The sequence below is a fragment of the Salvelinus alpinus genome, chromosome 31 (assembly GCF_045679555.1).
Source record: "Salvelinus alpinus chromosome 31, SLU_Salpinus.1, whole genome shotgun sequence".
In the NCBI taxonomy this organism is placed as follows: Eukaryota; Metazoa; Chordata; class Actinopteri; order Salmoniformes; family Salmonidae; genus Salvelinus; species Salvelinus alpinus.
Window position 1 is genome coordinate 41,118,614 of NC_092116.1, and position 25,063 is coordinate 41,143,676.

At 48.0% G+C, this 25,063-nt stretch overlaps 1 protein-coding gene across 1 annotated transcript in view; it reads right to left on the reverse strand.

The window, feature by feature from the left end:
• The window catches only part of plod3 (procollagen-lysine, 2-oxoglutarate 5-dioxygenase 3), a 67,248-nt gene extending 42,678 nt beyond the window's left edge, over window positions 1-24,570 (reverse strand). Inside the window, exons 1-8 of the mRNA XM_071379016.1 lie at window positions 24,222-24,570; window positions 19,906-19,997; window positions 18,660-18,796; window positions 17,012-17,175; window positions 9,067-9,179; window positions 3,133-3,196; window positions 2,165-2,262; window positions 727-828 (exon numbers count right to left, since the gene is read on the reverse strand). Coding sequence (XP_071235117.1) covers window positions 727-828; window positions 2,165-2,262; window positions 3,133-3,196; window positions 9,067-9,179; window positions 17,012-17,175; window positions 18,660-18,796; window positions 19,906-19,997; window positions 24,222-24,312 — 861 coding nt within the window. The 5' untranslated portion in view covers window positions 24,313-24,570. The remainder of the gene's footprint in view (window positions 1-726; window positions 829-2,164; window positions 2,263-3,132; window positions 3,197-9,066; window positions 9,180-17,011; window positions 17,176-18,659; window positions 18,797-19,905; window positions 19,998-24,221) is intronic.
• Between the last annotated feature and the right edge of the window lie 493 nt (window positions 24,571-25,063).

Genomic DNA, 25,063 nt, shown 5'->3' on the forward strand with positions numbered 1-25,063 from the left:
AGAGACACACACCAGGGGCATGTCTTCATCCTACACAGAGACAGAGAGACATGATCACAGAGACACACACCAGGGGCATGTCTTCATCCTACACAGAGACAGAGAGACATGAACACAGAGACACACACCAGGGGCATGTCTTCATCCTACACAGAGACAGAGAGACATGAACACAGAGACACACACCAGGGGCATGTCTTCATCCTACACAGAGACAGAGAGACATGAACACAGAGACATACACCAGGGGCATGTCTTCATCCTACACAGAGACAGAGAGACATGAACACAGAGACACACACCAGGGGCATGTCTTCATCCTACACAGAGACAGAGAGACATGATCACAGAGACACACACCAGGGGCATGTCTTCATCCTACACAGAGACAGAGAGACATGAACACAGAGACACACACCAGGGGCATGTCTTCATCCTACACAGAGACAGAGAGACATGAACACAGAGACACACACCAGGGGCATGTCTTCATCCTACACAGAGACAGAGAGACATGAACACAGAGACACACACCAGGGGCATGTCTTCATCCTACACAGAGACAGAGACACATGAACACAGAGACAGAGAGACATGAACACAGAGACATACACTAACGTTGTCTTTCACACACACACACACACACACACACACACACACACACACACACACACACACACACACACACACACACACACACACACACACACAGACAGAGGTACGTACAGGTGTGTCGTTGAGGTATATCAGGTCGTCGTCACAGATCCCACAGCCGGTCTCGTGAGTCCAGGCAGTCGGGACATAGTTGCCCAGGTAGTTCAACTGGAGCTGGGGGGGGGGGAGTGAGTTGAGCACAAAGTGTCATAATAACTACCCACTACTCCATATATAGTCCACTACCCAACCCTACATACTCCATATATAGTCCACTACCCAACCCTCCATACTCCATATATAGTCCACTACCCAACCCTCCATACTCCATATATAGTCCACTACCCAACCCTCCATACTCCATATATAGTCCACTACCCAACCCTACATACTCCATATATAGTCCACTACCCAACCCTCCATACTCCATATATAGTCCACTACCCAACCCTCCATACTCCATATATAGTCCACTACCCAACCCTCCATACTCCATATATAGTCCACTACCCAACCCTACATACTCCATATATAGTCCACTACCCAACCCTCCATACTCCATATATAGTCCACTACCCAACCCTACATACTCCATATATAGTCCACTACCCAACCCTCCATACTCCATATATAGTCCACTACCCAACCCTACATACTCCATATATAGTCCACTACCCAACCCTCCATACTCCATATATAGTCCACTACCCAACCCTCCATACTCCATATATAGTCCACTACCCAACCCTACATACTCCATATATAGTCCACTACCCAACCCTCCATACTCCATATATAGTCCACTACCCAACCCTACATACTCCATATATAGTCCACTACCCAACCCTACATACTCCATATATAGTCCACTACCCAACCCTACATACTCCATATATAGTCCACTACCCAGCCCTCCATACTCCATATATAGTCCACTACCCAACCCTACATACTCCATATATAGTCCACTACCCAACCCTACATACTCCATATATAGTCCACTACCCAACCCTACATACTCCATATATAGTCCACTACCCAACCCTACATACTCCATATATAGTCCACTACCCAACCCTCCATACTCCATATATAGTCCACTACCCAACCCTACATACTCCATATATAGTCCACTACCCAACCCTACATACTCCATATATAGTCCACTACCCAACCCTACATACTCCATATATAGTCCACTACCCAACCCTACATACTCCATATATAGTCCACTACCCAACCCTCCATACTCCATATATAGTCCACTACCCAACCCTCCATACTCCATATATAGTCCACTACCCAACCCTCCATACTCCATATATAGTCCACTACCCAACCCTACATATTCCATATATAGTCCACTACCCAACCCTACATACTGGATATATAGTCCACTACCCAACCCTACATACTCCATATATAGTCCACTACCCAACCCTCCATACTCCATATATAGTCCACTACCCAGATTGACCCAAAGTTATGATGCTGTGCCGGGATTGGTTACCTTGGTGGGTCCGTTGCCATGGATAATAACAGGAAGTGTGTCATAGGCCACGTTCCTCGCACGGACACGAGCCTTCTCAAACTTCAGCACCACCTCCTCTGTGTGTTTAGGTGTGTGTTTAGGTGTTTAGGTGTGTGTTTAGGTGTGTGTTTAGGTGTTTAGGTGTGTGTTTAGGTGTGTGTTTAGGTGTGTGTGTGTGTGTGTGTGTGTGTGTGTGTGTGTGTGTGTGTGTGTGTTGAGATGTTTAGGTGTGTGTGTGTTGAGATGTTTAGGTGTGTGTGTGTTTAGGTGTTTAGGTGTGTGTTTAGGTGTGTGTGTGTTTAGGTGTTTAGGTGTGTGTTTAGGTGTGTGTGTGTTTAGGTGTTTAGGTGTGTGTTTAGGTGTGTGTTTAGGTGTTTAGGTGTGTGTTTAGGTGTGTGTTTAGGTGTGTGTGTGTGTGTGTGTGTGTGTGTGTGTGTGTGTGTGTGTGTGTGTTGAGATGTTTAGGTGTGTGTTTAGGTGTGTGTGTGTTTAGGTGTTTAGGTGTGTGTTTAGGTGTGTGTGTGTTTAGGTGTTTAGGTGTGTGTTTAGGTGTTTAGGTGTGTGTTTAGGTGTGTGTTTAGGTGTTTAGGTGTGTGTTTAGGTGTGTGTTTAGGTGTGTGTGTGTGTGTGTGTGTGTGTGTGTGTGTGTGTGTGTGTGTTGAGATGTTTAGGTGTGTGTGTGTTGAGATGTTTAGGTGTGTGTGTGTTTAGGTGTTTAGGTGTGTGTTTAGGTGTGTGTGTGTGTTTTTGTGTGTGTGTGTGTTTAGGTGTTTAGGTGTGTGTGTGTGTTTTTGTGTGTGTGTGTGTTTAGGTGTTTAGGTGTGTGTGTGTGTGTGCAGGGAGAAAATAACATGTAGGTTAGTTAAACACACTTCAGACAACACAGAGAAGATGGAGGCAGAATTGGGGTTCAAGCAGTGGAAGTAATAGGTGTGTGTGTATCTCACCGATGGCTCCGTTGAGGTTCTGGAAGATTCTAGAGCGATGGTCCAGAGTCATGTTGTACTTGGTCTGAAAAATAACATTACCACAACAACAAGTTTACTACAACATGACAACAATGTTACTACAACGTTATTGTATGAGAACTTGTTCTTAACTAGCCTACCTGGTTAAATAAAGGATAAATAAATAAATAAATAAACGTTAGTCTACTATAACCAACGCATAGATTAGAAGCCAGAGGTTAGAGGCCAGAGGTTACTGTATCTCTCATGGACAGATCTACGTAAACACAACTGGTAGCGTAGAATCAGTCTGGAAGGAATGTGGGATAACGAACAGCGGTAGTTTGTGTTTGTTCTTTCGTCACTGGTTATGTGGAGCTCCTCATTCTGGGTTCCACTATTCGTCCTAGCGGGGTGGAGCTCCTCATTCCTGTTCCGCTATTCGTCCTAGCGGGGTGGAGCTCCTCATTCCTGTTCCGCTATTCGTCCTAGCAGGGTGGAGCTCCTCATTCTGGGTTCCACTATTCATCCTAGCAGGGTGGAGCTCCTCATTCTGGGTTCCACTATTCGTCCTAGCAGGGTGGAGCTCCTCATTCCGGTTCCACTATTCGTCCTAGCAGGGTGGAGCTCCTCATTCCGGTTCCACTATTCGTCCTAGCAGGGTGGAGCTCCTCATTCTGGTTCCACTATTCATCCTAGCAGGGTGGAGCTCCTCATTCCGGTTCCACTATTCGTCCTAGCAGGGTGGAGCTCCTCATTCCGGTTCCACTATTCATCCTAGCAGGGTGGAGCTCCTCATTCCGGTTCCACTATTCATCCTAGCAGGGTGGAGCTCCTCATTCTGGGTTCCACTATTCGTCCTAGCAGGGTGGAGCTCCTCATTCTGGGTTCCACTATTCGTCCTAGCAGGGTGGAGCTCCTCATTCCAGTTCCACTATTCGTCCTAGCAGGGTGGAGCTCCTCATTCTGGGTTCCACTATTCGTCCTAGCAGGGTGGAGCTCCTCATTCCGGTTCCACTATTCGTCCTAGCAGGGTGGAGCTCCTCATTCCGGTTCCACTATTCGTCCTAGCAGGGTGGAGCTCCTCATTCTGGGTTCCACTATTCGTCCTAGCAGGGTGGAGCTCCTCATTCCGGTTCCACTATTCGTCCTAGCAGGGTGGAGCTCCTCATTCCGGTTCCACTATTCGTCCTAGCAGGGTGGAGCTCCTCATTCCGGTTCCACTATTCGTCCTAGCAGGGTGGAGCTCCTCATTCCGGTTCCACTATTCGTCCTAGCAGGGTGGAGCTCCTCATTCCGGTTCCGCTATTCATCCTAGCAGGGTGGAGCTCCTCATTCTGGGTTCCGCTATTCGACCTAGCAGGGTGGAGCTCCTCATTCTGGGTTCCGCTATTCGTCCTAGTAGGATGGAACTCCTCATTCTGGGTTCCACTATTCGTCCTAGCAGGATGGAGCTCCTCATTCTGGTTCCACTATTCGTCCTAGCAGGATGGAGCTCCTCATTCCGGTTCCACTATTCGTCCTAGCAGGGTGGAGCTCCTCATTCTGGGTTCCACTATTCGTCCTAGCAGGGTGGAGCTCCTCATTCTGGGTTCCACTATTCGTCCTAGCAGGGTGGAGCTCCTCATTCTGGGTTCCACTATTCGTCCTAGCAGGGTGGAGCTCCTCATTCTGGGTTCCACTCCTAGCATCTTTACCCCTTATCTTCTCTTAACACATATTCACCCAATTGCGTGAGACTTTAGTTTCACAGAGTTCCCGAGTGCCTCTCAGCGGTCTAAGGCACTGCATCTCAGCGGTCTAAGGCACTGCCTCTCAGCGGTCTAAGGCACTGCCTCTCAGCGGTCTAAGGCACTGCCTCTCAGCGGTCTAAGGCACTGCATCTCAGCGGTCTAAGGCACCGCATCTCAGCGGTCTAAGGCACCGCATCTCAGCGGTCTAAGGCACCGCATCTCAGCGGTCTAAGGCACTGCCTCTCAGCGGTCTAAGGCACTGCATCTCAGCGGTCTAAGGCACTGCATCTCAGCGGTCTAAGGCACTGCATCTCAGCGGTCTAAGGCACTGCATCTCAGCGGTCTAAGGCACTGCCTCTCAGCGGTCTAAGGCACCGCATCTCAGCGGTCTAAGGCACCGCCTCTCAGCGGTCTAAGGCACCGCCTCTCAGCGGTCTAAGGCACCGCCTCTCAGCGGTCTAAGGCACCGCCTCTCAGCGGTCTAAGGCACCGCATCTCAGCGGTCTAAGGCACCGCCTCTCAGCGGTCTAAGGCACTGCCTCTCAGCGGTCTAAGGCACTGCCTCTCAGCGGTCTAAGGCACTGCATCTCAGCGGTCTAAGGCACTGCCTCTCAGCGGTCTAAGGCACTGCCTCTCAGCGGTCTAAGGCACTGCATCTCAGCGGTCTAAGGCACCGCCTCTCAGCGGTCTAAGGCACCGCCTCTCAGCGGTCTAAGGCACCGCATCTCAGCGGTCTAAGGCACCGCCTCTCAGCGGTCTAAGGCACCGCATCTCAGCGGTCTAAGGCACCGCATCTCAGCGGTCTAAGGCACCGCATCTCAGCGGTCTAAGGCACCGCCTCTCAGCGGTCTAAGGCACCGCCTCTCAGCGGTCTAAGGCACCGCCTCTCAGCGGTCTAAGGCACCGCACCTCAGCGGTCTAAGGCACCGCACCTCAGCGGTCTAAGGCACCGCACCTCAGCGGTCTAAGGCACCGCACCTCAGCGGTCTAAGGCACCGCACCTCAGCGGTCTAAGGCACCGCACCTCAGCGGTCTAAGGCACCGCATCTCAGCGGTCTAAGGCACCGCACCTCAGCGGTCTAAGGCACCGCATCTCAGCGGTCTAAGGCACCGCACCTCAGCGGTCTAAGGCACCGCACCTCAGCGGTCTAAGGCACCGCACCTCAGCGGTCTAAGGCACCGCATCTCAGCGGTCTAAGGCACCGCATCTCAGCGGTCTAAGGCACCGCATCTCAGCGGTCTAAGGCACCGCATCTCAGCGGTCTAAGGCACCGCATCTCAGCGGTCTAAGGCACCGCATCTCAGCGGTCTAAGGCACCGCCTCTCAGCGGTCTAAGGCACCGCCTCTCAGCGGTCTAAGGCACCGCCTCTCAGCGGTCTAAGGCACCGCCTCTCAGCGGTCTAAGGCACCGCCTCTCAGCGGTCTAAGGCACCGCCTCTCAGCGGTCTAAGGCACCGCATCTCAGCGGTCTAAGGCACCGCCTCTCAGCGGTCTAAGGCACCGCCTCTCAGCGGTCTAAGGCACCGCCTCTCAGCGGTCTAAGGCACCGCCTCTCAGCGGTCTAAGGCACCGCCTCTCAGCGGTCTAAGGCACCGCCTCTCAGCGGTCTAAGGCACCGCCTCTCAGCGGTCTAAGGCACCGCCTCTCAGCGGTCTAAGGCACCGCATCTCAGCGGTCTAAGGCACCGCATCTCAGCGGTCTAAGGCACCGCATCTCAGCGGTCTAAGGCACCGCACCTCAGCGGTCTAAGGCACCGCACCTCAGCGGTCTAAGGCACCGCACCTCAGCGGTCTAAGGCACCGCATCTCAGCGGTCTAAGGCACCGCATCTCAGCGGTCTAAGGCACCGCATCTCAGCGGTCTAAGGCACCGCATCTCAGCGGTCTAAGGCACCGCATCTCAGCGGTCTAAGGCACCGCATCTCAGCGGTCTAAGGCACCGCATCTCAGCGGTCTAAGGCACCGCATCTCAGCGGTCTAAGGCACCGCATCTCAGCGGTCTAAGGCACCGCATCTCAGCGGTCTAAGGCACCGCATCTCAGCGGTCTAAGGCACCGCATCTCAGCGGTCTAAGGCACCGCATCTCAGCGGTCTAAGGCACCGCATCTCAGCGGTCTAAGGCACCGCCTCTCAGCGGTCTAAGGCACCGCATCTCAGCGGTCTAAGGCACCGCATCTCAGCGGTCTAAGGCACCGCATCTCAGCGGTCTAAGGCACCGCCTCTCAGCGGTCTAAGGCACCGCATCTCAGCGGTCTAAGGCACCGCATCTCAGCGGTCTAAGGCACCGCATCTCAGCGGTCTAAGGCACCGCCTCTCAGCGGTCTAAGGCACCGCCTCTCAGCGGTCTAAGGCACCGCCTCTCAGCGGTCTAAGGCACTGCCTCTCAGCGGTCTAAGGCACCGCCTCTCAGCGGTCTAAGGCACCGCCTCTCAGCGGTCTAAGGCACCGCCTCTCAGCGGTCTAAGGCACCGCCTCTCAGCGGTCTAAGGCACCGCATCTCAGCGGTCTAAGGCACCGCATCTCAGCGGTCTAAGGCACCGCATCTCAGCGGTCTAAGGCACCGCCTCTCAGCGGTCTAAGGCACCGCCTCTCAGCGGTCTAAGGCACCGCATCTCAGCGGTCTAAGGCACCGCATCTCAGCGGTCTAAGGCACCGCCTCTCAGCGGTCTAAGGCACCGCCTCTCAGCGGTCTAAGGCACCGCCTCTCAGCGGTCTAAGGCACCGCCTCTCAGCGGTCTAAGGCACCGCCTCTCAGCGGTCTAAGGCACCGCCTCTCAGCGGTCTAAGGCACCGCCTCTCAGCGGTCTAAGGCACCGCCTCTCAGCGGTCTAAGGCACCGCCTCTCAGCGGTCTAAGGCACCGCCTCTCAGCGGTCTAAGGCACCGCCTCTCAGCGGTCTAAGGCACCGCCTCTCAGCGGTCTAAGGCACCGCCTCTCAGCGGTCTAAGGCACCGCCTCTCAGCGGTCTAAGGCACTGCATCTCAGTGCTAGAGGAGTTACTACAGACTCTGGTTCGATCCCGGGCTGTATCACAACCGGCCGTGATCGGGAGTCCCATAGGGAGGCACACAATTGGCCCAGCGTCGTCTGGGTTTGGGGAGGGTTTGGCCTGGGTAGGCCATCATTGTAAATAAGAACGTGTCCTTAACTGATTTGCCTAGTTAAAGAAAGGTTAAATAAAAAAATACAAATTGAGATTAAACATTACTAACCAGTTGTACTTTGTCCAGGTAGATCTTATTGTAAGAGGTTCGAGGTCATACTAACCCTTTGTACTTTGTCCAGGTAGATCTTAGTGTAAGAGGTGAGAGGTCAAACTAACCCGTTGTACTTTGTCCAGGTAGATCTTAGTGTAAGAGGTTCGAGGTCAAACTAACCCGTTGTACTTTGTCCAGGTAGATCTTATTGTAAGAGGTTCGAGGTCATACTAACCCGTTGTACTTTGTCCAGGTAGATCTTAGTGTAAGAGGTTCGAGGTCATACTAACCCGTTGTACTTTGTCCAGGTAGATCTTATTGTAAGAGGTTCGAGGTCATACTAACCCTTTGTACTTTGTCCAGGTAGATCTTAGTGTAAGAGGTTCGAGGTCATACTAACCCTTTGTACTTTGTCCAGGTAGATCTTAGTGTAAGAGGTTCGAGGTCATACTAACCCTTTGTACTTTGTCCAGGTAGATCTTAGTGTAAGAGGTTCGAGGTCATACTAACCCTTTGTACTTTGTCCAGGTAGATCTTAGTGTAAGAGGTGAGAGGTCAAACTAACCCGTTGTACTTTGTCCAGGTAGATCTTAGTGTAAGAGGTTCGAGGTCATACTAACCCGTTGTACTTTGTCACGGTAGATCTTAGTGTAAGAGGTCAGAGGTCAAACTAACCCGTTGTACTTTGTCCATGTAGATCTTAGTGTAAGAGGTTCGAGGTCAAACTAACCCGTTGTACTTTGTCCAGGTAGATCTTATTGTAAGAGGTTCGAGGTCATACTAACCCGTTGTACTTTGTCCAGGTAGATCTTAGTGTAAGAGGTTCGAGGTCATACTAACCCGTTGTACTTTGTCCAGGTAGATCTTATTGTAAGAGGTTCGAGGTCATACTAACCCTTTGTACTTTGTCCAGGTAGATCTTAGTGTAAGAGGTGAGAGGTCAAACTAACCCGTTGTACTTTGTCCAGGTAGATCTTAGTGTAAGAGGTGAGAGGTCATACTAACCCGTTGTACTTTGTCCAGGTAGATCTTAGTGTAGAAGAGCTGGTCATCATCGTTGTCTTTATGTGTCCACTGTTGAACTATCTCACTGAGCTCTGGAGCAAACCCTATAAACCCTTCACAGACAGACAGACACACCAGGGTTAACACACTACTACAGCATACCCTATAAACCCTTCACAGACAGACAGACACACCAGGGTTAACACACTACTACAGCATACCCTATAAACCCTTCACAGACAGACACCAGGGTTAACACACTACTACAGCATACCCTATAAACCCTTCACAGACAGACACCAGGGTTAACACACTGCTACAGCATACCCTATAAACCCTTCACAAACAGACACACCAGGGTTAACACACTGCTACAGCATACCCTATAAACCCTTCACAGACAGACACACCAGGGTTAACACACTACTACAGCATACCCTATAAACCCTTCACAGACAGACATACCAGGGTTAACACACTACTACAGCATACCCTATAAACCCTTCACAGACAGACACACCAGGGTTAACACACTATTACAGCATACCCTATAAACCCTTCACAGACAGACACACCAGGGTTAACACACTGCTACAGCATACCCTATAAACCCTTCACAGACAGACACACCAGGGTTAACACACTATTACAGCATACCCTATAAACCCTTCACAGACAGACACACCAGGGTAAACACACTACTACAGCATACCCTATAAACCCTTCACAGACAGACACACCAGGGTTAACACACTACTACAGCATACCCTATAAACCCTTCACAGACAGACACACCAGGGTTAACACAATACTACAGCATACCCTATAAACACTTCACAGACAGACACCAGGGTTAACACACTACTACAGCATACCCTATAAACCCTTCACAGACAGACACCAGGGTTAACACACTACTACAGCATACCCTATAAACCCTTCACAGACAGACACACCAGGGTTAACACACTACTACAGCATACCCTATAAACCCTTCACAGACAGACACACCAGGGTTAACACACTACTACAGCAAACCCTATAAACCCTTCACAGACAGACACCAGGGTTAACACACTACTACAGCAAACCCTATAAACCCTTCACAGACAGACACCAGGGTTAACACACTACTACAGCATACCCTATAAACCCTTCACAGACAGACAGACACCAGGGTTAACACACTACTACAGCAAACCCTATAAACCCTTCACAGACAGACACCAGGGTTAACACACTACTACAGCATACCCTATAAACCCTTCACAGACAGACAGACACCAGGGTTAACACACTACTACAGCAAACCCTATAAACCCTTCACAGACAAACACCAGGGTTAACACACTACTACAGCATACCCTATAAACCCTTCACAAACAGACACCAGGGTTAACACACTATTACAGCAAACCCTATAAACCCTTCACAGACAAACACCAGGGTTAACACACTACTACAGCATACCCTATAAACCCTTCACAAACAGACACCAGGGTTAACACACTATTACAGCAAACCCTATAAACCCTTCACAGACAAACACCAGGGTTAACACACTACTACAGCATACCCTATAAACCCTTCACAGACAGACCAGGGTTAACACGCTACTACAGCATACCCTATAAACCCTTCACAGACAGACCAGGGTTAACACACTACTACAGCATACCCTATAAACCCTTCACAGACACACCAGGGTTAACACACTACTACAGCATACCCTATAAACCCTTCACAGACAGACCAGGGTTAACACACTACTACAGCATACCCTATAAACCCTTCACAGACAGACCAGGGTTAACACACTACTACAGCATACCCTATAAACCCTTCACAGACAGACCAGGGTTAACACACTACTACAGCATACCCTATAAACCCTTCACAGACAGACACACCAGGGTTAACACACTACTACAGCATACCCTATAAACCCTTCACAAACAGACACACCAGGGTTAACACACTACTACAGCATACCCTATAAACCCTTCACAGACAGACACCAGGGTTAACACACTGCTACAGCATACCCTATAAACCCTTCACAAACAGACACACCAGGGTTAACACACTGCTACAGCATACCCTATAAACCCTTCACAGACAGACACACCAGGGTTAACACACTACTACAGCATACCCTATAAACCCTTCACAGACAGACACACCAGGGTTAACACACTACTACAGCATACCCTATAAACCCTTCACAGACAGACACACCAGGGTTAACACACTATTACAGCATACCCTATAAACCCTTCACAGACAGACACACCAGGGTTAACACACTGCTACAGCATACCCTATAAACCCTTCACAGACAGACACACCAGGGTTAACACACTATTACAGCATACCCTATAAACCCTTCACAGACAGACACACCAGGGTAAACACACTACTACAGCATACCCTATAAACCCTTCACAGACAGACACACCAGGGTTAACACACTACTACAGCATACCCTATAAACCCTTCACAGACAGACACCAGGGTTAACACACTACTACAGCAAACCCTATAAACCCTTCACAGACAGACACCAGGGTTAACACACTACTACAGCATACCCTATAAACCCTTCACAGACAGACACACCAGGGTTAACACACTATTACAGCATACCCTATAAACCCTTCACAGACAGACACACCAGGGTTAACACACTGCTACAGCATACCCTATAAACCCTTCACAGACAGACACACCAGGGTTAACACACTATTACAGCATACCCTATAAACCCTTCACAGACAGACACACCAGGGTTAACACACTGCTACAGCATACCCTATAAACCCTTCACAGACAGACACACCAGGGTTAACACACTATTACAGCATACCCTATAAACCCTTCACAGACAGACACACCAGGGTAAACACACTACTACAGCATACCCTATAAACCCTTCACAGACAGACACACCAGGGTTAACACACTACTACAGCATACCCTATAAACCCTTCACAGACAGACACACCAGGGTTAACACAATACTACAGCATACCCTATAAACCCTTCACAGACAGACACCAGGGTTAACACACTACTACAGCATACCCTATAAACCCTTCACAGACAGACACCAGGGTTAACACACTACTACAGCATACCCTATAAACCCTTCACAGACAGACACACCAGGGTTAACACACTACTACAGCATACCCTATAAACCCTTCACAGACAGACACACCAGGGTTAACACACTACTACAGCAAACCCTATAAACCCTTCACAGACAGACACCAGGGTTAACACACTACTACAGCAAACCCTATAAACCCTTCACAGACAGACACCAGGGTTAACACACTACTACAGCATACCCTATAAACCCTTCACAGACAGACAGACACCAGGGTTAACACACTACTACAGCAAACCCTATAAACCCTTCACAGACAGACACCAGGGTTAACACACTACTACAGCATACCCTATAAACCCTTCACAGACAGACAGACACCAGGGTTAACACACTACTACAGCATACCCTATAAACCCTTCACAAACAGACAGACACCAGGGTTAACACACTACTACAGCATACCCTATAAACCCTTCACAAACAGACAGACACCAGGGTTAACACACTACTACAACATACCCTATAAACCCTTCACAGACAGACACCAGGGTTAACACACTACTACAGCATACCCTATAAACCCTTCACAAACAGACACCAGGGTTAACACACTATTACAGCAAACCCTATAAACCCTTCACAGACAAACACCAGGGTTAACACACTACTACAGCATACCCTATAAACCCTTCACAAACAGACACCAGGGTTAACACACTATTACAGCAAACCCTATAAACCCTTCACAGACAAACACCAGGGTTAACACACTACTACAGCATACCCTATAAACCCTTCACAAACAGACACCAGGGTTAACACACTATTACAGCAAACCCTATAAACCCTTCACAGACAAACACCAGGGTTAACACACTACTACAGCAAACCCTATAAACCCTTCACAGACAGACACCAGGGTTAACACACTACTACAGCATACCCTATAAACCCTTCACAGACAGACAGACACCAGGGTTAACACACTACTACAGCAAACCCTATAAACCCTTCACAGACAAACACCAGGGTTAACACACTACTACAGCATACCCTATAAACCCTTCACAGACAGACACCAGGGTTAACACACTACTACAGCATACCCTATAAACCCTTCACAGACAGACAGACACCAGGGTTAACACACTACTACAGCAAACCCTATAAACCCTTCACAGACAAACACCAGGGTTAACACACTACTACAGCATACCCTATAAACCCTTCACAAACAGACACCAGGGTTAACACACTATTACAGCAAACCCTATAAACCCTTCACAGACAAACACCAGGGTTAACACACTACTACAGCATACCCTATAAACCCTTCACAAATAGACACCAGGGTTAACACACTATTACAGCAAACCCTATAAACCCTTCACAGACAAACACCAGGGTTAACACACTACTACAGCATACCCTATAAACCCTTCACAGACAGACACACCAGGGTTAACACACTATTACAGCATACCCAATAAACCCTTCACAGACAGACCAGGGTTAACACACTACTACAGCATACCCTATAAAACCTTCACAGACACACCAGGGTTAACACACTACTACAGCATACCCTATAAACCCTTCACAGACAGACACACCAGGGTTAACACACTACTACAGCATACCCTATAAACCCTTCACAGACACACCAGGGTTAACACACTACTACAGCATACCCTATAAACCCTTCACAGACAAACACCAGGGTTAACACACTACTACAGCATACCCTATAAACCCTTCACAGACAAACACACCAGGGTTAACACACTACTACAGCATACCCTATAAACCCTTCACAGACAGACACACCAGGGTTAACACACTACTACAGCATACCCTATAAACCCTTCACAGACACACACACCAGGGTTAACACACTACTACAGCATACCCTATAAAACCACTAAAACCTAATGATGTGTCTATCTGATAAACCTAATGATGTGTGATAGTGTGTAATGGTGTGTAGTAGTGTAATTGTGTGTGTGATAGTGTGTAATGGTGTGTAGTAGTGTAAGTGTGTGTGCGATAGTGTGTAATGGTGTGTAGTAGTGTAAGTGTGTGTGCGATAGTGTGTAATGGTGTGTAGTAGTGTAATTGTGTGTGCGATAGTGTGTAATGGTGTGTAGTAGTGTAATTGTGTGTGCGATAGTGTGTAATGGTGTGTAGTAGTGTAATTGTGTGTGCGATAGTGTGTAATGGTGTGTAGTAGTGTAATTGTGTGTGCGATTGTGTGTAATGGTGTGTAGTAGTGTAATTGTGTGTGCGATTGTGTGTAATGGTGTGTAGTAGTGTAATTGTGCGTGCGATAGTGTGTAATGGTGTGTAGTAGTGTAATTGTGCGTGCGATAGTGTGTAATGGTGTGTAGTAGTGTAATTGTGCGTGCGATAGTGTGTAATGGTGTGTAGTAGTGTAATTGTGCGTGCGATAGTGTGTAATGGTGTGTAGTAGTGTAATTGTGCGTGCGAAAGTGTGTAATGGTGTGTAGTAGTGTAATTGTGTGTGTGATAGTGTGTAATGGTGTGTAGTAGTGTGTAATAGTGTAATTGTGTGTGTGATAGTGTGTAATGGTGTGTAGTAGTGTAATTGTGTGTGTGATAGTGTGTAATGGTGTGTAGTAGTGTAATTGTGTGTGTGATAGTGTGTAATGGTGTGTAGTAGTGTGTAGTAGTGTAATTGTGTGTGTGATAGTGTGTAATGGTGTGTAGTAGTGTGTAGTAGTGTAATTGTGTGTGTGATAGTGTGTAATGGTGTGTAGTAGTGTGTAGTAGTGTAATTGTGTGTGTGATAGTGTGTAATGGTGTGTAGTAGTGTGTAGTAGTGTAATTGTGTGTGTAGTAGTGTAATTGTGTGTGTGATAGTGTGTAATGGTGTGTAGTAGTGTGTAGTAGTGTAATTGTGTGTGTGATAGTGTGTAATGGAGTGTAGTAGTGTGTAGTAGTGTAATTGTGTGTGTGATAGTGTGTAATGGTGTGTAGTAGTGTGTAGTAGTGTAATTGTGTGTGTGATAGTGTGTAATGGTGTGTAGTAGTGTGTAGTAGTGTAATTGTGTGTGCGATAGTGTGTAATGGTGTGTAGTAGTGTGTAGTAGTGTAATTGTGTGTGCGATAGTGTGTAATGGTGTGTAGTAGTGTGTAATAGTGTAATTGTGTGTGTGATAGTGTGTAATGGTGTGTAGTAGTGTGTAGTAGTGTAATTGTGTGTGTGATAGTGTGTAATGGTGTGTAGTAGTGTGTAGTAGTGTAATTGTGTGTGTGATAGTGTGTAATGGTGTGTAGTAGTGTAATTGTGTGTGCGATAGTGTGTAATGGTGTGTAGTAGTGTGTAGTAGTGTAATTGTGTGTGCGATAGTGTGTAATGGTGTGTAGTAGTGTGTAGTAGTGTAATTGTGTGTGCGATAGTGTGTAATGGTGTGTAGTAGTGTGTAATAGTGTAATTGTGTGTGTGATAGTGTGTAATGGTGTGTAGTAGTGTGTAGTAGTGTAATTGTGTGTGTGATAGTGTGTAATGGTGTGTAGTAGTGTGTAGTAGTGTAATTGTGTGTGTGATAGTGTGTAATGGTGTGTAGTAGTGTAATTGTGTGTGTGATAGTGTGTAATGGTGTGTAGTAGTGTAATTGTGTGTGTGATAGTGTGTAATGGTGTGTAGTAGTGTGTAGTAGTGTAATTGTGTGTGTGATAGTGTGTAATGGTGTGTAGTAGTGTAATTGTGTGTGTGAGTGTGTAATGGTGTGTAGTAGTGTGTAGTAGTGTAATTGTGTGTGTGATAGTGTGTAATGGTGTGTAGTAGTGTAATTGTGTGTGTGATAGTGTGTAATGGTGTGTAGTAGTGTGTAGTAGTGTAATTGTGTGTGTGATAGTGTGTAATGGTGTGTAGTAGTGTAATTGTGTGTGTGATAGTGTGTAATGGTGTGTAGTAGTGTGTAGTAGTGTAATTGTGTGTGTGATAGTGTGTAATGGTGTGTAGTAGTGTAATTGTGTGTGTGATAGTGTGTAATGGTGTGTAGTAGTGTAATTGTGTGTGTGATAGTGTGTAATGGTGTGTAGTAGTGTAATTGTGTGTGTGATAGTGTGTAATGGTGTGTAGTAGTGTAATTGTGTGTGTGATAGTGTGTAATGGTGTGTAGTAGTGTAATTGTGTGTGTGAGTGTGTAATGGTGTGTAGTAGTGTGTAGTAGTGTAATTGTGTGTGTGATAGTGTGTAATGGTGTGTAGTAGTGTAATTGTGTGTGTGTGATAGTGTGTAATGGTGTGTAGTAGTGTGTAGTAGTGTAATTGTGTGTGTGATAGTGTGTAATGGTGTGTAGTAGTGTAATTGTGTGTGTGATAGTGTGTCATGGTGTGTAGTAGTGTGTAGTAGTGTAATTGTGTGTGTGATAGTGTGTAATGGTGTGTAGTAGTGTAATTGTGTGTGTGATAGTGTGTAATGGTGTGTAGTAGTGTAATTGTGTGTGTGATAGTGTGTAATGGTGTGTAGTAGTGTGTAGTAGTGTAATTGTGTGTGTGATAGTGTGTAATGGTGTGTAGTAGTGTGTAGTAGTGTAATTGTGTGTGTGATAATGTGTAATGGTGTGTAGTAGTGTGTAGTAGTGTAATTGTGTGTGTGATAGTGTGTAATGGTGTGTAGTAGTGTAATTGTGTGTGTGATAGTGTGTAATGGTGTGTAGTAGTGTGTAGTAGTGTAATTGTGTGTGTGATAGTGTGTAATGGTGTGTAGTAGTGTGTAGTAGTGTAATTGTGTGTGTGTGATAGTGTGTAATGGTGTGTAGTAGTGTAATTGTGTGTGTGATAGTGTGTAATGGTGTGTGTTACCTCCAGAGTTGAGGTATCTCTTCCCGGTGTGGACAGGGGGGTATTTGGGGGCTAGTTTCTGGTCAGGCCAACAGAAGCCCTCGGCAGAGAACACCAGCCGATGACCCAGTCTGGAAAACTTCCACAGCAACTCTTCTGGACCACTGGCAAGGATGACGTCATAACTACAGAGGAAGAGGAGGGAGCCTTCATCATCACCATCGTCATTCCAGGGCCCACCAGCCGACGTCATATTAGATCAAGCAGAGAGGGTGGGGCAACACCCAACCACAAACAGCCCCCCCTCCCCACAAAAACACACAGAGAGACATAGCAGAGGTCTCAGGAGTCTGTGTGTCGGCAGAACAAAGAATCCTTTCAAAAGGGAGAGAGAGGAAGGAGGGAAGGAGAGAGGACAGGAAGAGAGAGGGAAGGGCAGAGGACAGGAAGAGAGAGGGAAGGACAGAGGACAGGAAGAGAGAGGGAAGGGCAGAGGACAGGAAGAGAGGGAAGGACAGAGGACAGGAAGAGAGAGGGAAGGACAGAGGACAGGAAGAGAGAGGGAAGGACAGAGGACAGGAAGAGAGAGGGAAGGGCAGAGGACAGGAAGAGAGAGGGAAGGACAGAGGACAGGAAGAGAGAGGGAAGGACAGAGGACAGGAAGAGAGAGGGAAGGACAGAGGACAGGAAGAGAGGGAAGGACAGAGGACAGGAAGAGAGAGGGAAGGACAGAGGACAGGAAGAGAGGGGGAAGAACAGAGGACAGGAAGAGAGGGGGAAGGACAGAGGACAGGAAGAGAGAGGGAAGGACAGAGGACAGGAAGAGAGAGGGAAGGACAGAGGACAGGAAGAGAGAGGGAAGGACAGAGGACAGGAAGAGAGAGGGAAGGACAGAGGACAGGAAGAGAGAGGGAAGGACAGAGAACAGGAAGAGAGGGAAGGACAGAGGACATGAAGAGAGGGAAGGACAGAGGACAGGAAGAGAGAGGGAAGGGCAGAGGACAGGAAGAGAGGGAAGAACAGGGGACAGGAAGAGAGAGGGAAGGACAGAGGACAGGAAGAGAGGGAAGGACAGAGGACAGGAGTGGAGACGCCACACGTGCTAGTGTAGACGTCCTAGCGTAGACGTGCTAGCGTAGACGTGCTAGCGTAGACGTGCTAGCGTAGACAACAGGTGCTAGTGTAGACGTGCTAGCGTAGACGTGCTAGCGTAGACGTGCTAGCGTAGACGTGCTAGTGTAGACAACAGGTGCTAGTGTAGACAACAGGTGCTAGCGTAGACGTGCTAGCGTAGACGTCCTAGCGTAGACGTGCTAGCGTAGACGTGCCAGTGTAGACGTCCTAGCGTAGACGTCCTAGCGTAGACGTGCTAGCGTAGACGTGCTAGCGTAGACGTCCTAGCGTAGACGTGCTAGCGGAGACGTGCCAGTGTAGACGTCCTAGCGTAGACGTCCTAGCGTAGACGTCCTAGCGTAGACGTCCTAGCGTAGACGTCCTAGCGTAGACGTCCTAGCGTAGACGTGCCAGCGTAGACGTGCTAGCGTAGACGTGCTAGCGTAGACGTGCTAGTGTAGACATCCTAGTGTAGACGTGCCAGTGTAGACGTGCCAGTGTAGACGTGCTAGTGTAGAAGTCCTAGCGTAGACAACAGGTGTTGCAGTAGACCCACCTGTCCACAAACATAATGACCATGTCCTTCTTGTCAGAGTGTTTGAGGAGTTCTGTCTTCAGCCAGCGAACCTTCTGACCTCCTCCTACAGTACGGGCCACATCTCCTCCTTTCCACTGTTCACCTAGACCCAGCACCTACACACACACACACCCCATCACACACCCACCCACACACCCCATCACACACACACAGACAACAAAATGAATGAAAGAAACAGTTATTTTCCAGTGAATGTGTGTGGGAGTGTGTGTAGGTGTGGGAGTGTGTGTAGGTGTGGGAGTGTGTGTAGGTGTGGGAGTGTGTGTAGGTGTGGGAGTGTGTGTAGGTGTGTGTAGGTGTGTGTAGGTGTGTGTAGGTGTGTGTAGGTGTGTGTAGGTGTGGGGGTGTGTGTAGGTGTGGGAGTGTGTGTAGGTGTGGGAGTGTGTGTAGGTGTGGGAGTGTGTGTAGGTGTGGGAGTGTGTGTAGGTGTGGGAGTAGGTGTGGGAGTGTGTGTAGGTGTGGGAGTGTGTGTAGGTGTGGGAGTGTGTGTAGGTGTGGGAGTGTGTGTAGGTGTGGGAGTGTGTGTAGGTGTGGGAGTGTGTGTAGGTGTGTGTAGTGTGTGTGGAGTGTGTGTAGGTGTGGGAGTGTGTGTAGGTGTGGGAGTGTGTGTAGGTGTGGGAGTGTGTGTAGGTGTGGGAGTGTGTGTAGGTGTGTGTAGGTGTGGGAGTGTGTGTAGGTGTGGGAGTGTGTGTAGGTGTGGGAGTGTGTGTAGGTGTGGGAGTGTGTGTGTGTAGGTGTGGGAGTGTGTGTAGGTGTGTGTAGGTGTGGGAGTGTGTGTAGGTGTAGGTGTGGGAGTGTGTGTAGGTGTGGGAGTGTGTGTAGGTGTGGGAGTGTGTGTAGGTGTGGGAGTGTGTGTAGGTGTGGGAGTGTGTGTAGGTGTGGGAGTGTGTGTAGGTGTGGGAGTGTGTGTAGGTGTAGGTGTGGGAGTGTAGGTGTGTGTAGGTGTAGGAGTGTAGGTGTGTGTAGGTGTAGGAGTGTAGGTGTGTGTAGGTGTGGGAGTGTGTGTAGGTGTGTGTAGGTGTGGGAGTGTGTGTAGGTGTGGGAGTGTGTGTAGGTGTGGGAGTGTGTGTAGGTGTGGGAGTGTGTGTAGGTGTGTGTAGGTGTAGGAGTGTAGGTGTGTGTAGGTGTGGGAGTGTAGGTGTGTGTAGGTGTGGGAGTGTGTGTAGGTGTTGGAGTGTGTGTAGGTGTTGGAGTGTGTGTGTACCTTAACAGTATAGTTGAACTCTTTGATGGTTCTCATAAAGCGGGTGAAGCCATCAGTGTCCTCTGTAGCTACTGTTATTACCAAGAGATTCTCTATAGGAGAGGGAGGGAGGGAGGGAGGGAGGGAGGGAGGGAGGGAGGGAGGGAGGGAGGGAGGGAGGGAAAAGCAACACAATTAGACCAAACCAAATCATGAGAAAACAGTAAGATAATTACTTGACACATTCTAAATAATTTAACAAAAAACTAGAATGCTATTTTTCCCTAAACAGAGAGTACACAGTAGCAGAATACCTGACCACTGTGACTGACCCAAACTTAAGGAAAGCTTTGACTATGTACAGACTCAGTGAGCATAGCCTTGCTATTGAAACAAGCCGCCATAGGCAGACATGGATCTCAAGAGAAGACAGGCTATGTGCTCACTGCCCACAAAATGAGGTGGAAACTGAGCTGCACTTCCTGACCTCCTGCCAAATGTATGACCATATTAGAGACACATATTTCCCTCAGATTACACAGATCCACAAAGAATTTGAAAACAAACCCGATTTTGATAAACTCCTATATCTACTGGGTGAAATACCACAGAGTGCATCACAGCAGCAAGATTTGTGACCTGTTGCCACAAGAAAAGGGCAACCAGTGAAGAACAAACACCATTGTAAATACAACCCATATTTATGTTTATTTATTTTCCCTTTTGTACTTTAACTATTTGCACATCGTTATAACACTGTATATAGACATAATATGACATTTGAAATGTCTTTATTCTTATGGAACTGTGATTGTAATGTTTACTGTTCATTTTTATTGTTTATTTCACTTTTGTTTATTATCTACTTCACTGTGGGAAATCTCTTCAAACCAGGTGAGTGCAGATGACTAGACAAAACTACCCCACCCCCCCCGATGACTAGACGACACTAACCCAGACGACTAGACTAACCCCCCCCAGGCGACTAGACTAACCCCCCCAGACTAAACTAACCCCCCCAGACGACTAGACTAACCCCCCCCCAGGCGACTAGACTAACCCCCCCAGACAACTAGACTAACCCCCCCAGACGACTAGACTAACCCCCCCCAGGCGACTAGACTAACCCCCCCAGACAACTAGACTAACCCCCCCCCAGACTAAACTAACCCCCCAGACGACTAGACTAACCCCCCCAGACGACTAGACTAACCCCCCCCAGACGACTAGACTAACCCCCCCCCAGACGACTAGACTAACCCCCCCAGACGACTAGACTAACCCCCCCAGACGACTAAACTAACCCCCCCAGACGACTAGACTAACCCCCCCAGACGACTAGACTAACCCCCCCCAGACGACTAGACTAACCCCCCCCAGACGACTAGACTAACGCCCCCCCAGACGACTAGACTAACCCCCCCCAGACGACTAGACTAACCCCCCCCCCAGACGACTAGACTAACCCCCCCCAGACGACTAGACTAACCCCCCCCCAGACGACTAGACTAACCCCCCCAGACGACTAGACTAACCCCCCCAGACGACTAGACTAACCCCCCCCAGACGACTAGACTAACCCCCCCCCCAGACGACTAGACTAACCCCCCCCAGACGACTAGACTAACCCCCCCCCCCAGACGACTAGACTAACCCCCCCCCCAGACGACTAGACTAACCCCCCCCCCCCAGACGACTAGACTAACCCCCCCCCAGACGACTAGACTAACCCCCCCCCAGACGACTAGACTAACCCCCCCCAGACGACTAGACTAACCCCCCCCCCCAGACGACTAAACTAACCCCCCCAGACGACTAGACTAACCCCCCCCAGACGACTAGACTAACCCCCCTCCAGACGACTAGACTAACTTCCCCAGACAACTAGACTAACCCCCCCAGACAACTAGACTAACCCCCCCAGACGACTAGACTAACCCCCCCCCAGACGACTAGACTAACCCCCCCAGACGACTAGACTAACCCCCCCAGACAACTAGACTAAAGTACCCCCCCAGACGACTAGACTAACCCCCCCAGACAACTAGACTAAAGTACCCCCCAGGTCCACAGAAGATCCAGCTGTTGACTAAGGCTGACAACTCTTTCCATCCAGAGCCATAATATATTTACTCTTTCTAGGACTGGGAATCTGGGAATGGAATTCCCCTGGATTTCCTCAGGGAGGAAAAGAGGGGGAGAGGGTGAGAGAGAGGGGGTGAAGGGGAGAGAGAGGAGGAAAGGGGATAGAGGGGGGAGAGAGGGCAGGAAGGTGGGAATCACAAACCCTCCCTTGTCTCTCCAGCCAGCCGGTCAGAGGATATTCCACACGTAGCCTCCATATACTGTTGTATGTGCTAAGAGACATGGAGTAGTGTGTGTGTGTGTGTGTGTGGGGGGGGGGGTTCAGGGCGGGTTAGAGGGGGTTCAGGGGGGGGGGGGTTAGGGGGTGCAGAAGGTTCTCTCTCTCCACATCAGCCGAGTGGTCTCCTCGTGACGATTCAGTAACATGTGACAGAAGACAGTTACATCAAACAGATACCGTTTCAAACTGGAACACATTGTACTAATGTTAGCTAGTTACATGTAAATATTATGGTATCATCAGGACAGTTTACACAGAGAAGTTTATGTTATCAACACACAGCAACAATATTATAATACAGCACATAGGAGTTAGCTCCTAACTCCCATCTACACTACAGTTCAAAAGTTTGGGGGCACTTAGAAATGTCCTTAAATTTGAAAGAGAAGCAATTTTTTTTGTCCATTAAAATAACATCAAATTGATCAGAAATACAGTGTAGACATTGTTAATGTTGTAAATTACTATTGTAGCTGGAAACGGCTGATTTTAAATGGAATATCTACATAGACGTACAGAGGTCCATTATCAGCAACCATCACTCCTGTGTTCCAATGGCACGCTGTGTTAGCTAATCCAAGTTTATCATTTTAAAAGGCTAATTAATCATTAGAAAACCCTTTTGCAATTATGTTAGCACAGCTGAAAACTGTTGTCCTGATTAAAGAAGCAATAAAACTGGCCTTCTTTAGACTAGTTGAGTATCTGGAGAATCAGCATTTCAACAGTGAAGAGGCGACTCCGGGATGCTGGCCTTCTAGGCAGACTTCCTCTGTCCAGTGTCTGTGTTCTCTTGCCCATCCTAATCTTTATTTTTATTGGCCAGTCTGAGATGTGGCTTTTTCTTTGCAACATCCTGGAGTCGCAACGACATTTCTAAGTGACCCCAAACTTTTGAACGGTAGTGTATCTCTGTCCTCAGTAGAAGTCACCAGCTGCATCTTTGGTTGTGTCATCCAGCTGCTGAAGGCCTCTTGGACCAAACATCACAAATCTAATCTTATTTGTCACATGCGCCGAATACCGTGAAAAGCTTACTTACAAGCCGTTTTAACCAACAATGTATTTCAAGAAATACAGTTAACAATATATTTACTAAATAAACTCAAGTTTAAAAAATGACACAATAAAATAACAATAATGAGGCTATATACAGCGGATACCGGTACATCTGTAACTAGACTTAGCCGCCGAGCCTCGTCCCAGAACAAAACGGATTATATTTTACTAACATCAGTGCCACTCAATTTAGTACATGTTACTTTATGTTAGGTTACATTTTGACCCGTTTAGTATGATATATTACGTCCGTTAGGACAGTAGGTTACTGAAAAAAACGAAAGGAGGGTGGTTGGTCTCATCTACTTTAAACTACTTTGCAACTACTTAGCATGTTAGCTAACCCTTCCTCTAACCTTAAACTTTTTAACCTAACTCCTAACCCAGGGCCTAGCCATCTCGCTAGCTAGCTAACGTTAGCCACAACAAATTGCAATCAATAATATATTATACGTATTGCAAATTCGTTTCATAATTGTACCAATTGCAATTCGTAGCATACTATAAAATCGTATTATATTGTCCAACAGCTATTACATTAGTAGTAGGGTTTTTCTCTGAGCCCAGGTTGAGCCACCAGTACCAGTACCAGTACCCTTGCCATAATAGCCATAATAGCAGCTAGCGACCCTCATTCCTACCACCACGAAGTTGCCCCGCTATCTGCCGCCGCTACACAGCTAGCCCTCCTAACCCTGGTCCCTGCCTACCTGCCCGGCTAGTTCAGACCGTTAGAGATATACATGCAGGGTCCGATACATAGATGGTCCCGCTACTTGCTGATTCACCACCGTCACTATCAGATAAAGTCAATATTACTGGATCGATACATTTCGCTATGCTAACGGAGTTCCAGCTAGCGGTGTGAGTGGGCTGTGTTGGACGGAGACAGGGGCTCCTAGAGCGGGTTTACCTGGAGGGATGACCCGCTGTTCCGCTCCGAGGCTGCTCTGCATCAAACCGAGTAGGAGCACACAGACCACGGCGATCCAACTCGACTCCATGGCCTTGGTGGTGAGACTTTCCCGGTGTAATTTGGCTACTGTAGACTACAGTATAATATGTCTCTCTCTCTCTCTTTTAGTAACGTAGGTTATTCGCCCTGCGCAGGAGGAATATTCTGTCAACATACCGTTACCCCGCCCCTTTCAACCGGGTTCGAACAATGAGAAGCAGCAGAGGAGTGATTGATGGGATGACACCCAATCAGAGCACCAGACGGACGGAGTGTGGACCAATGGGAGCAGGACAGATGGAAGTCAGAAACCGTGATTTTCCTGCCTTGCGGCCACAGAAAGTTCTTGAAAAGAAGTGAAATGTGAATCTCTCTGCCACGTCGTTGGAATTCCTAGCCCAGACAGAAGAGGGGGAGGAGAGGATGGGAGACTCTCTCTCTCTCGACACCCCCAGTAACGATATTAGTTTATAGCTCATGTTTAGTTAGTTAGTAGAAGGTATATAGTGTTTAGTTAGGAGCTCTGGTGTAGAAGCTTTAATGTGTCATATTCTACTCTACTGTAATATACTCAATTCCATTGATAGGAACGATAGAATTCAATCACATTTATTAACAATTGATACAGACAAATTAATCATATTAAAAGGGCAATTCCACCACTTTTCAACCTCATTTTCAATATCCCCAGCACAATGCCAGTGTCTGTCAGTTAACAATCAATATGAGGTTTAAAAGTGGCAGAATATGTAAGATGATCTTTACAGGACAGATAATATTATTTCATGTTATAAATTATA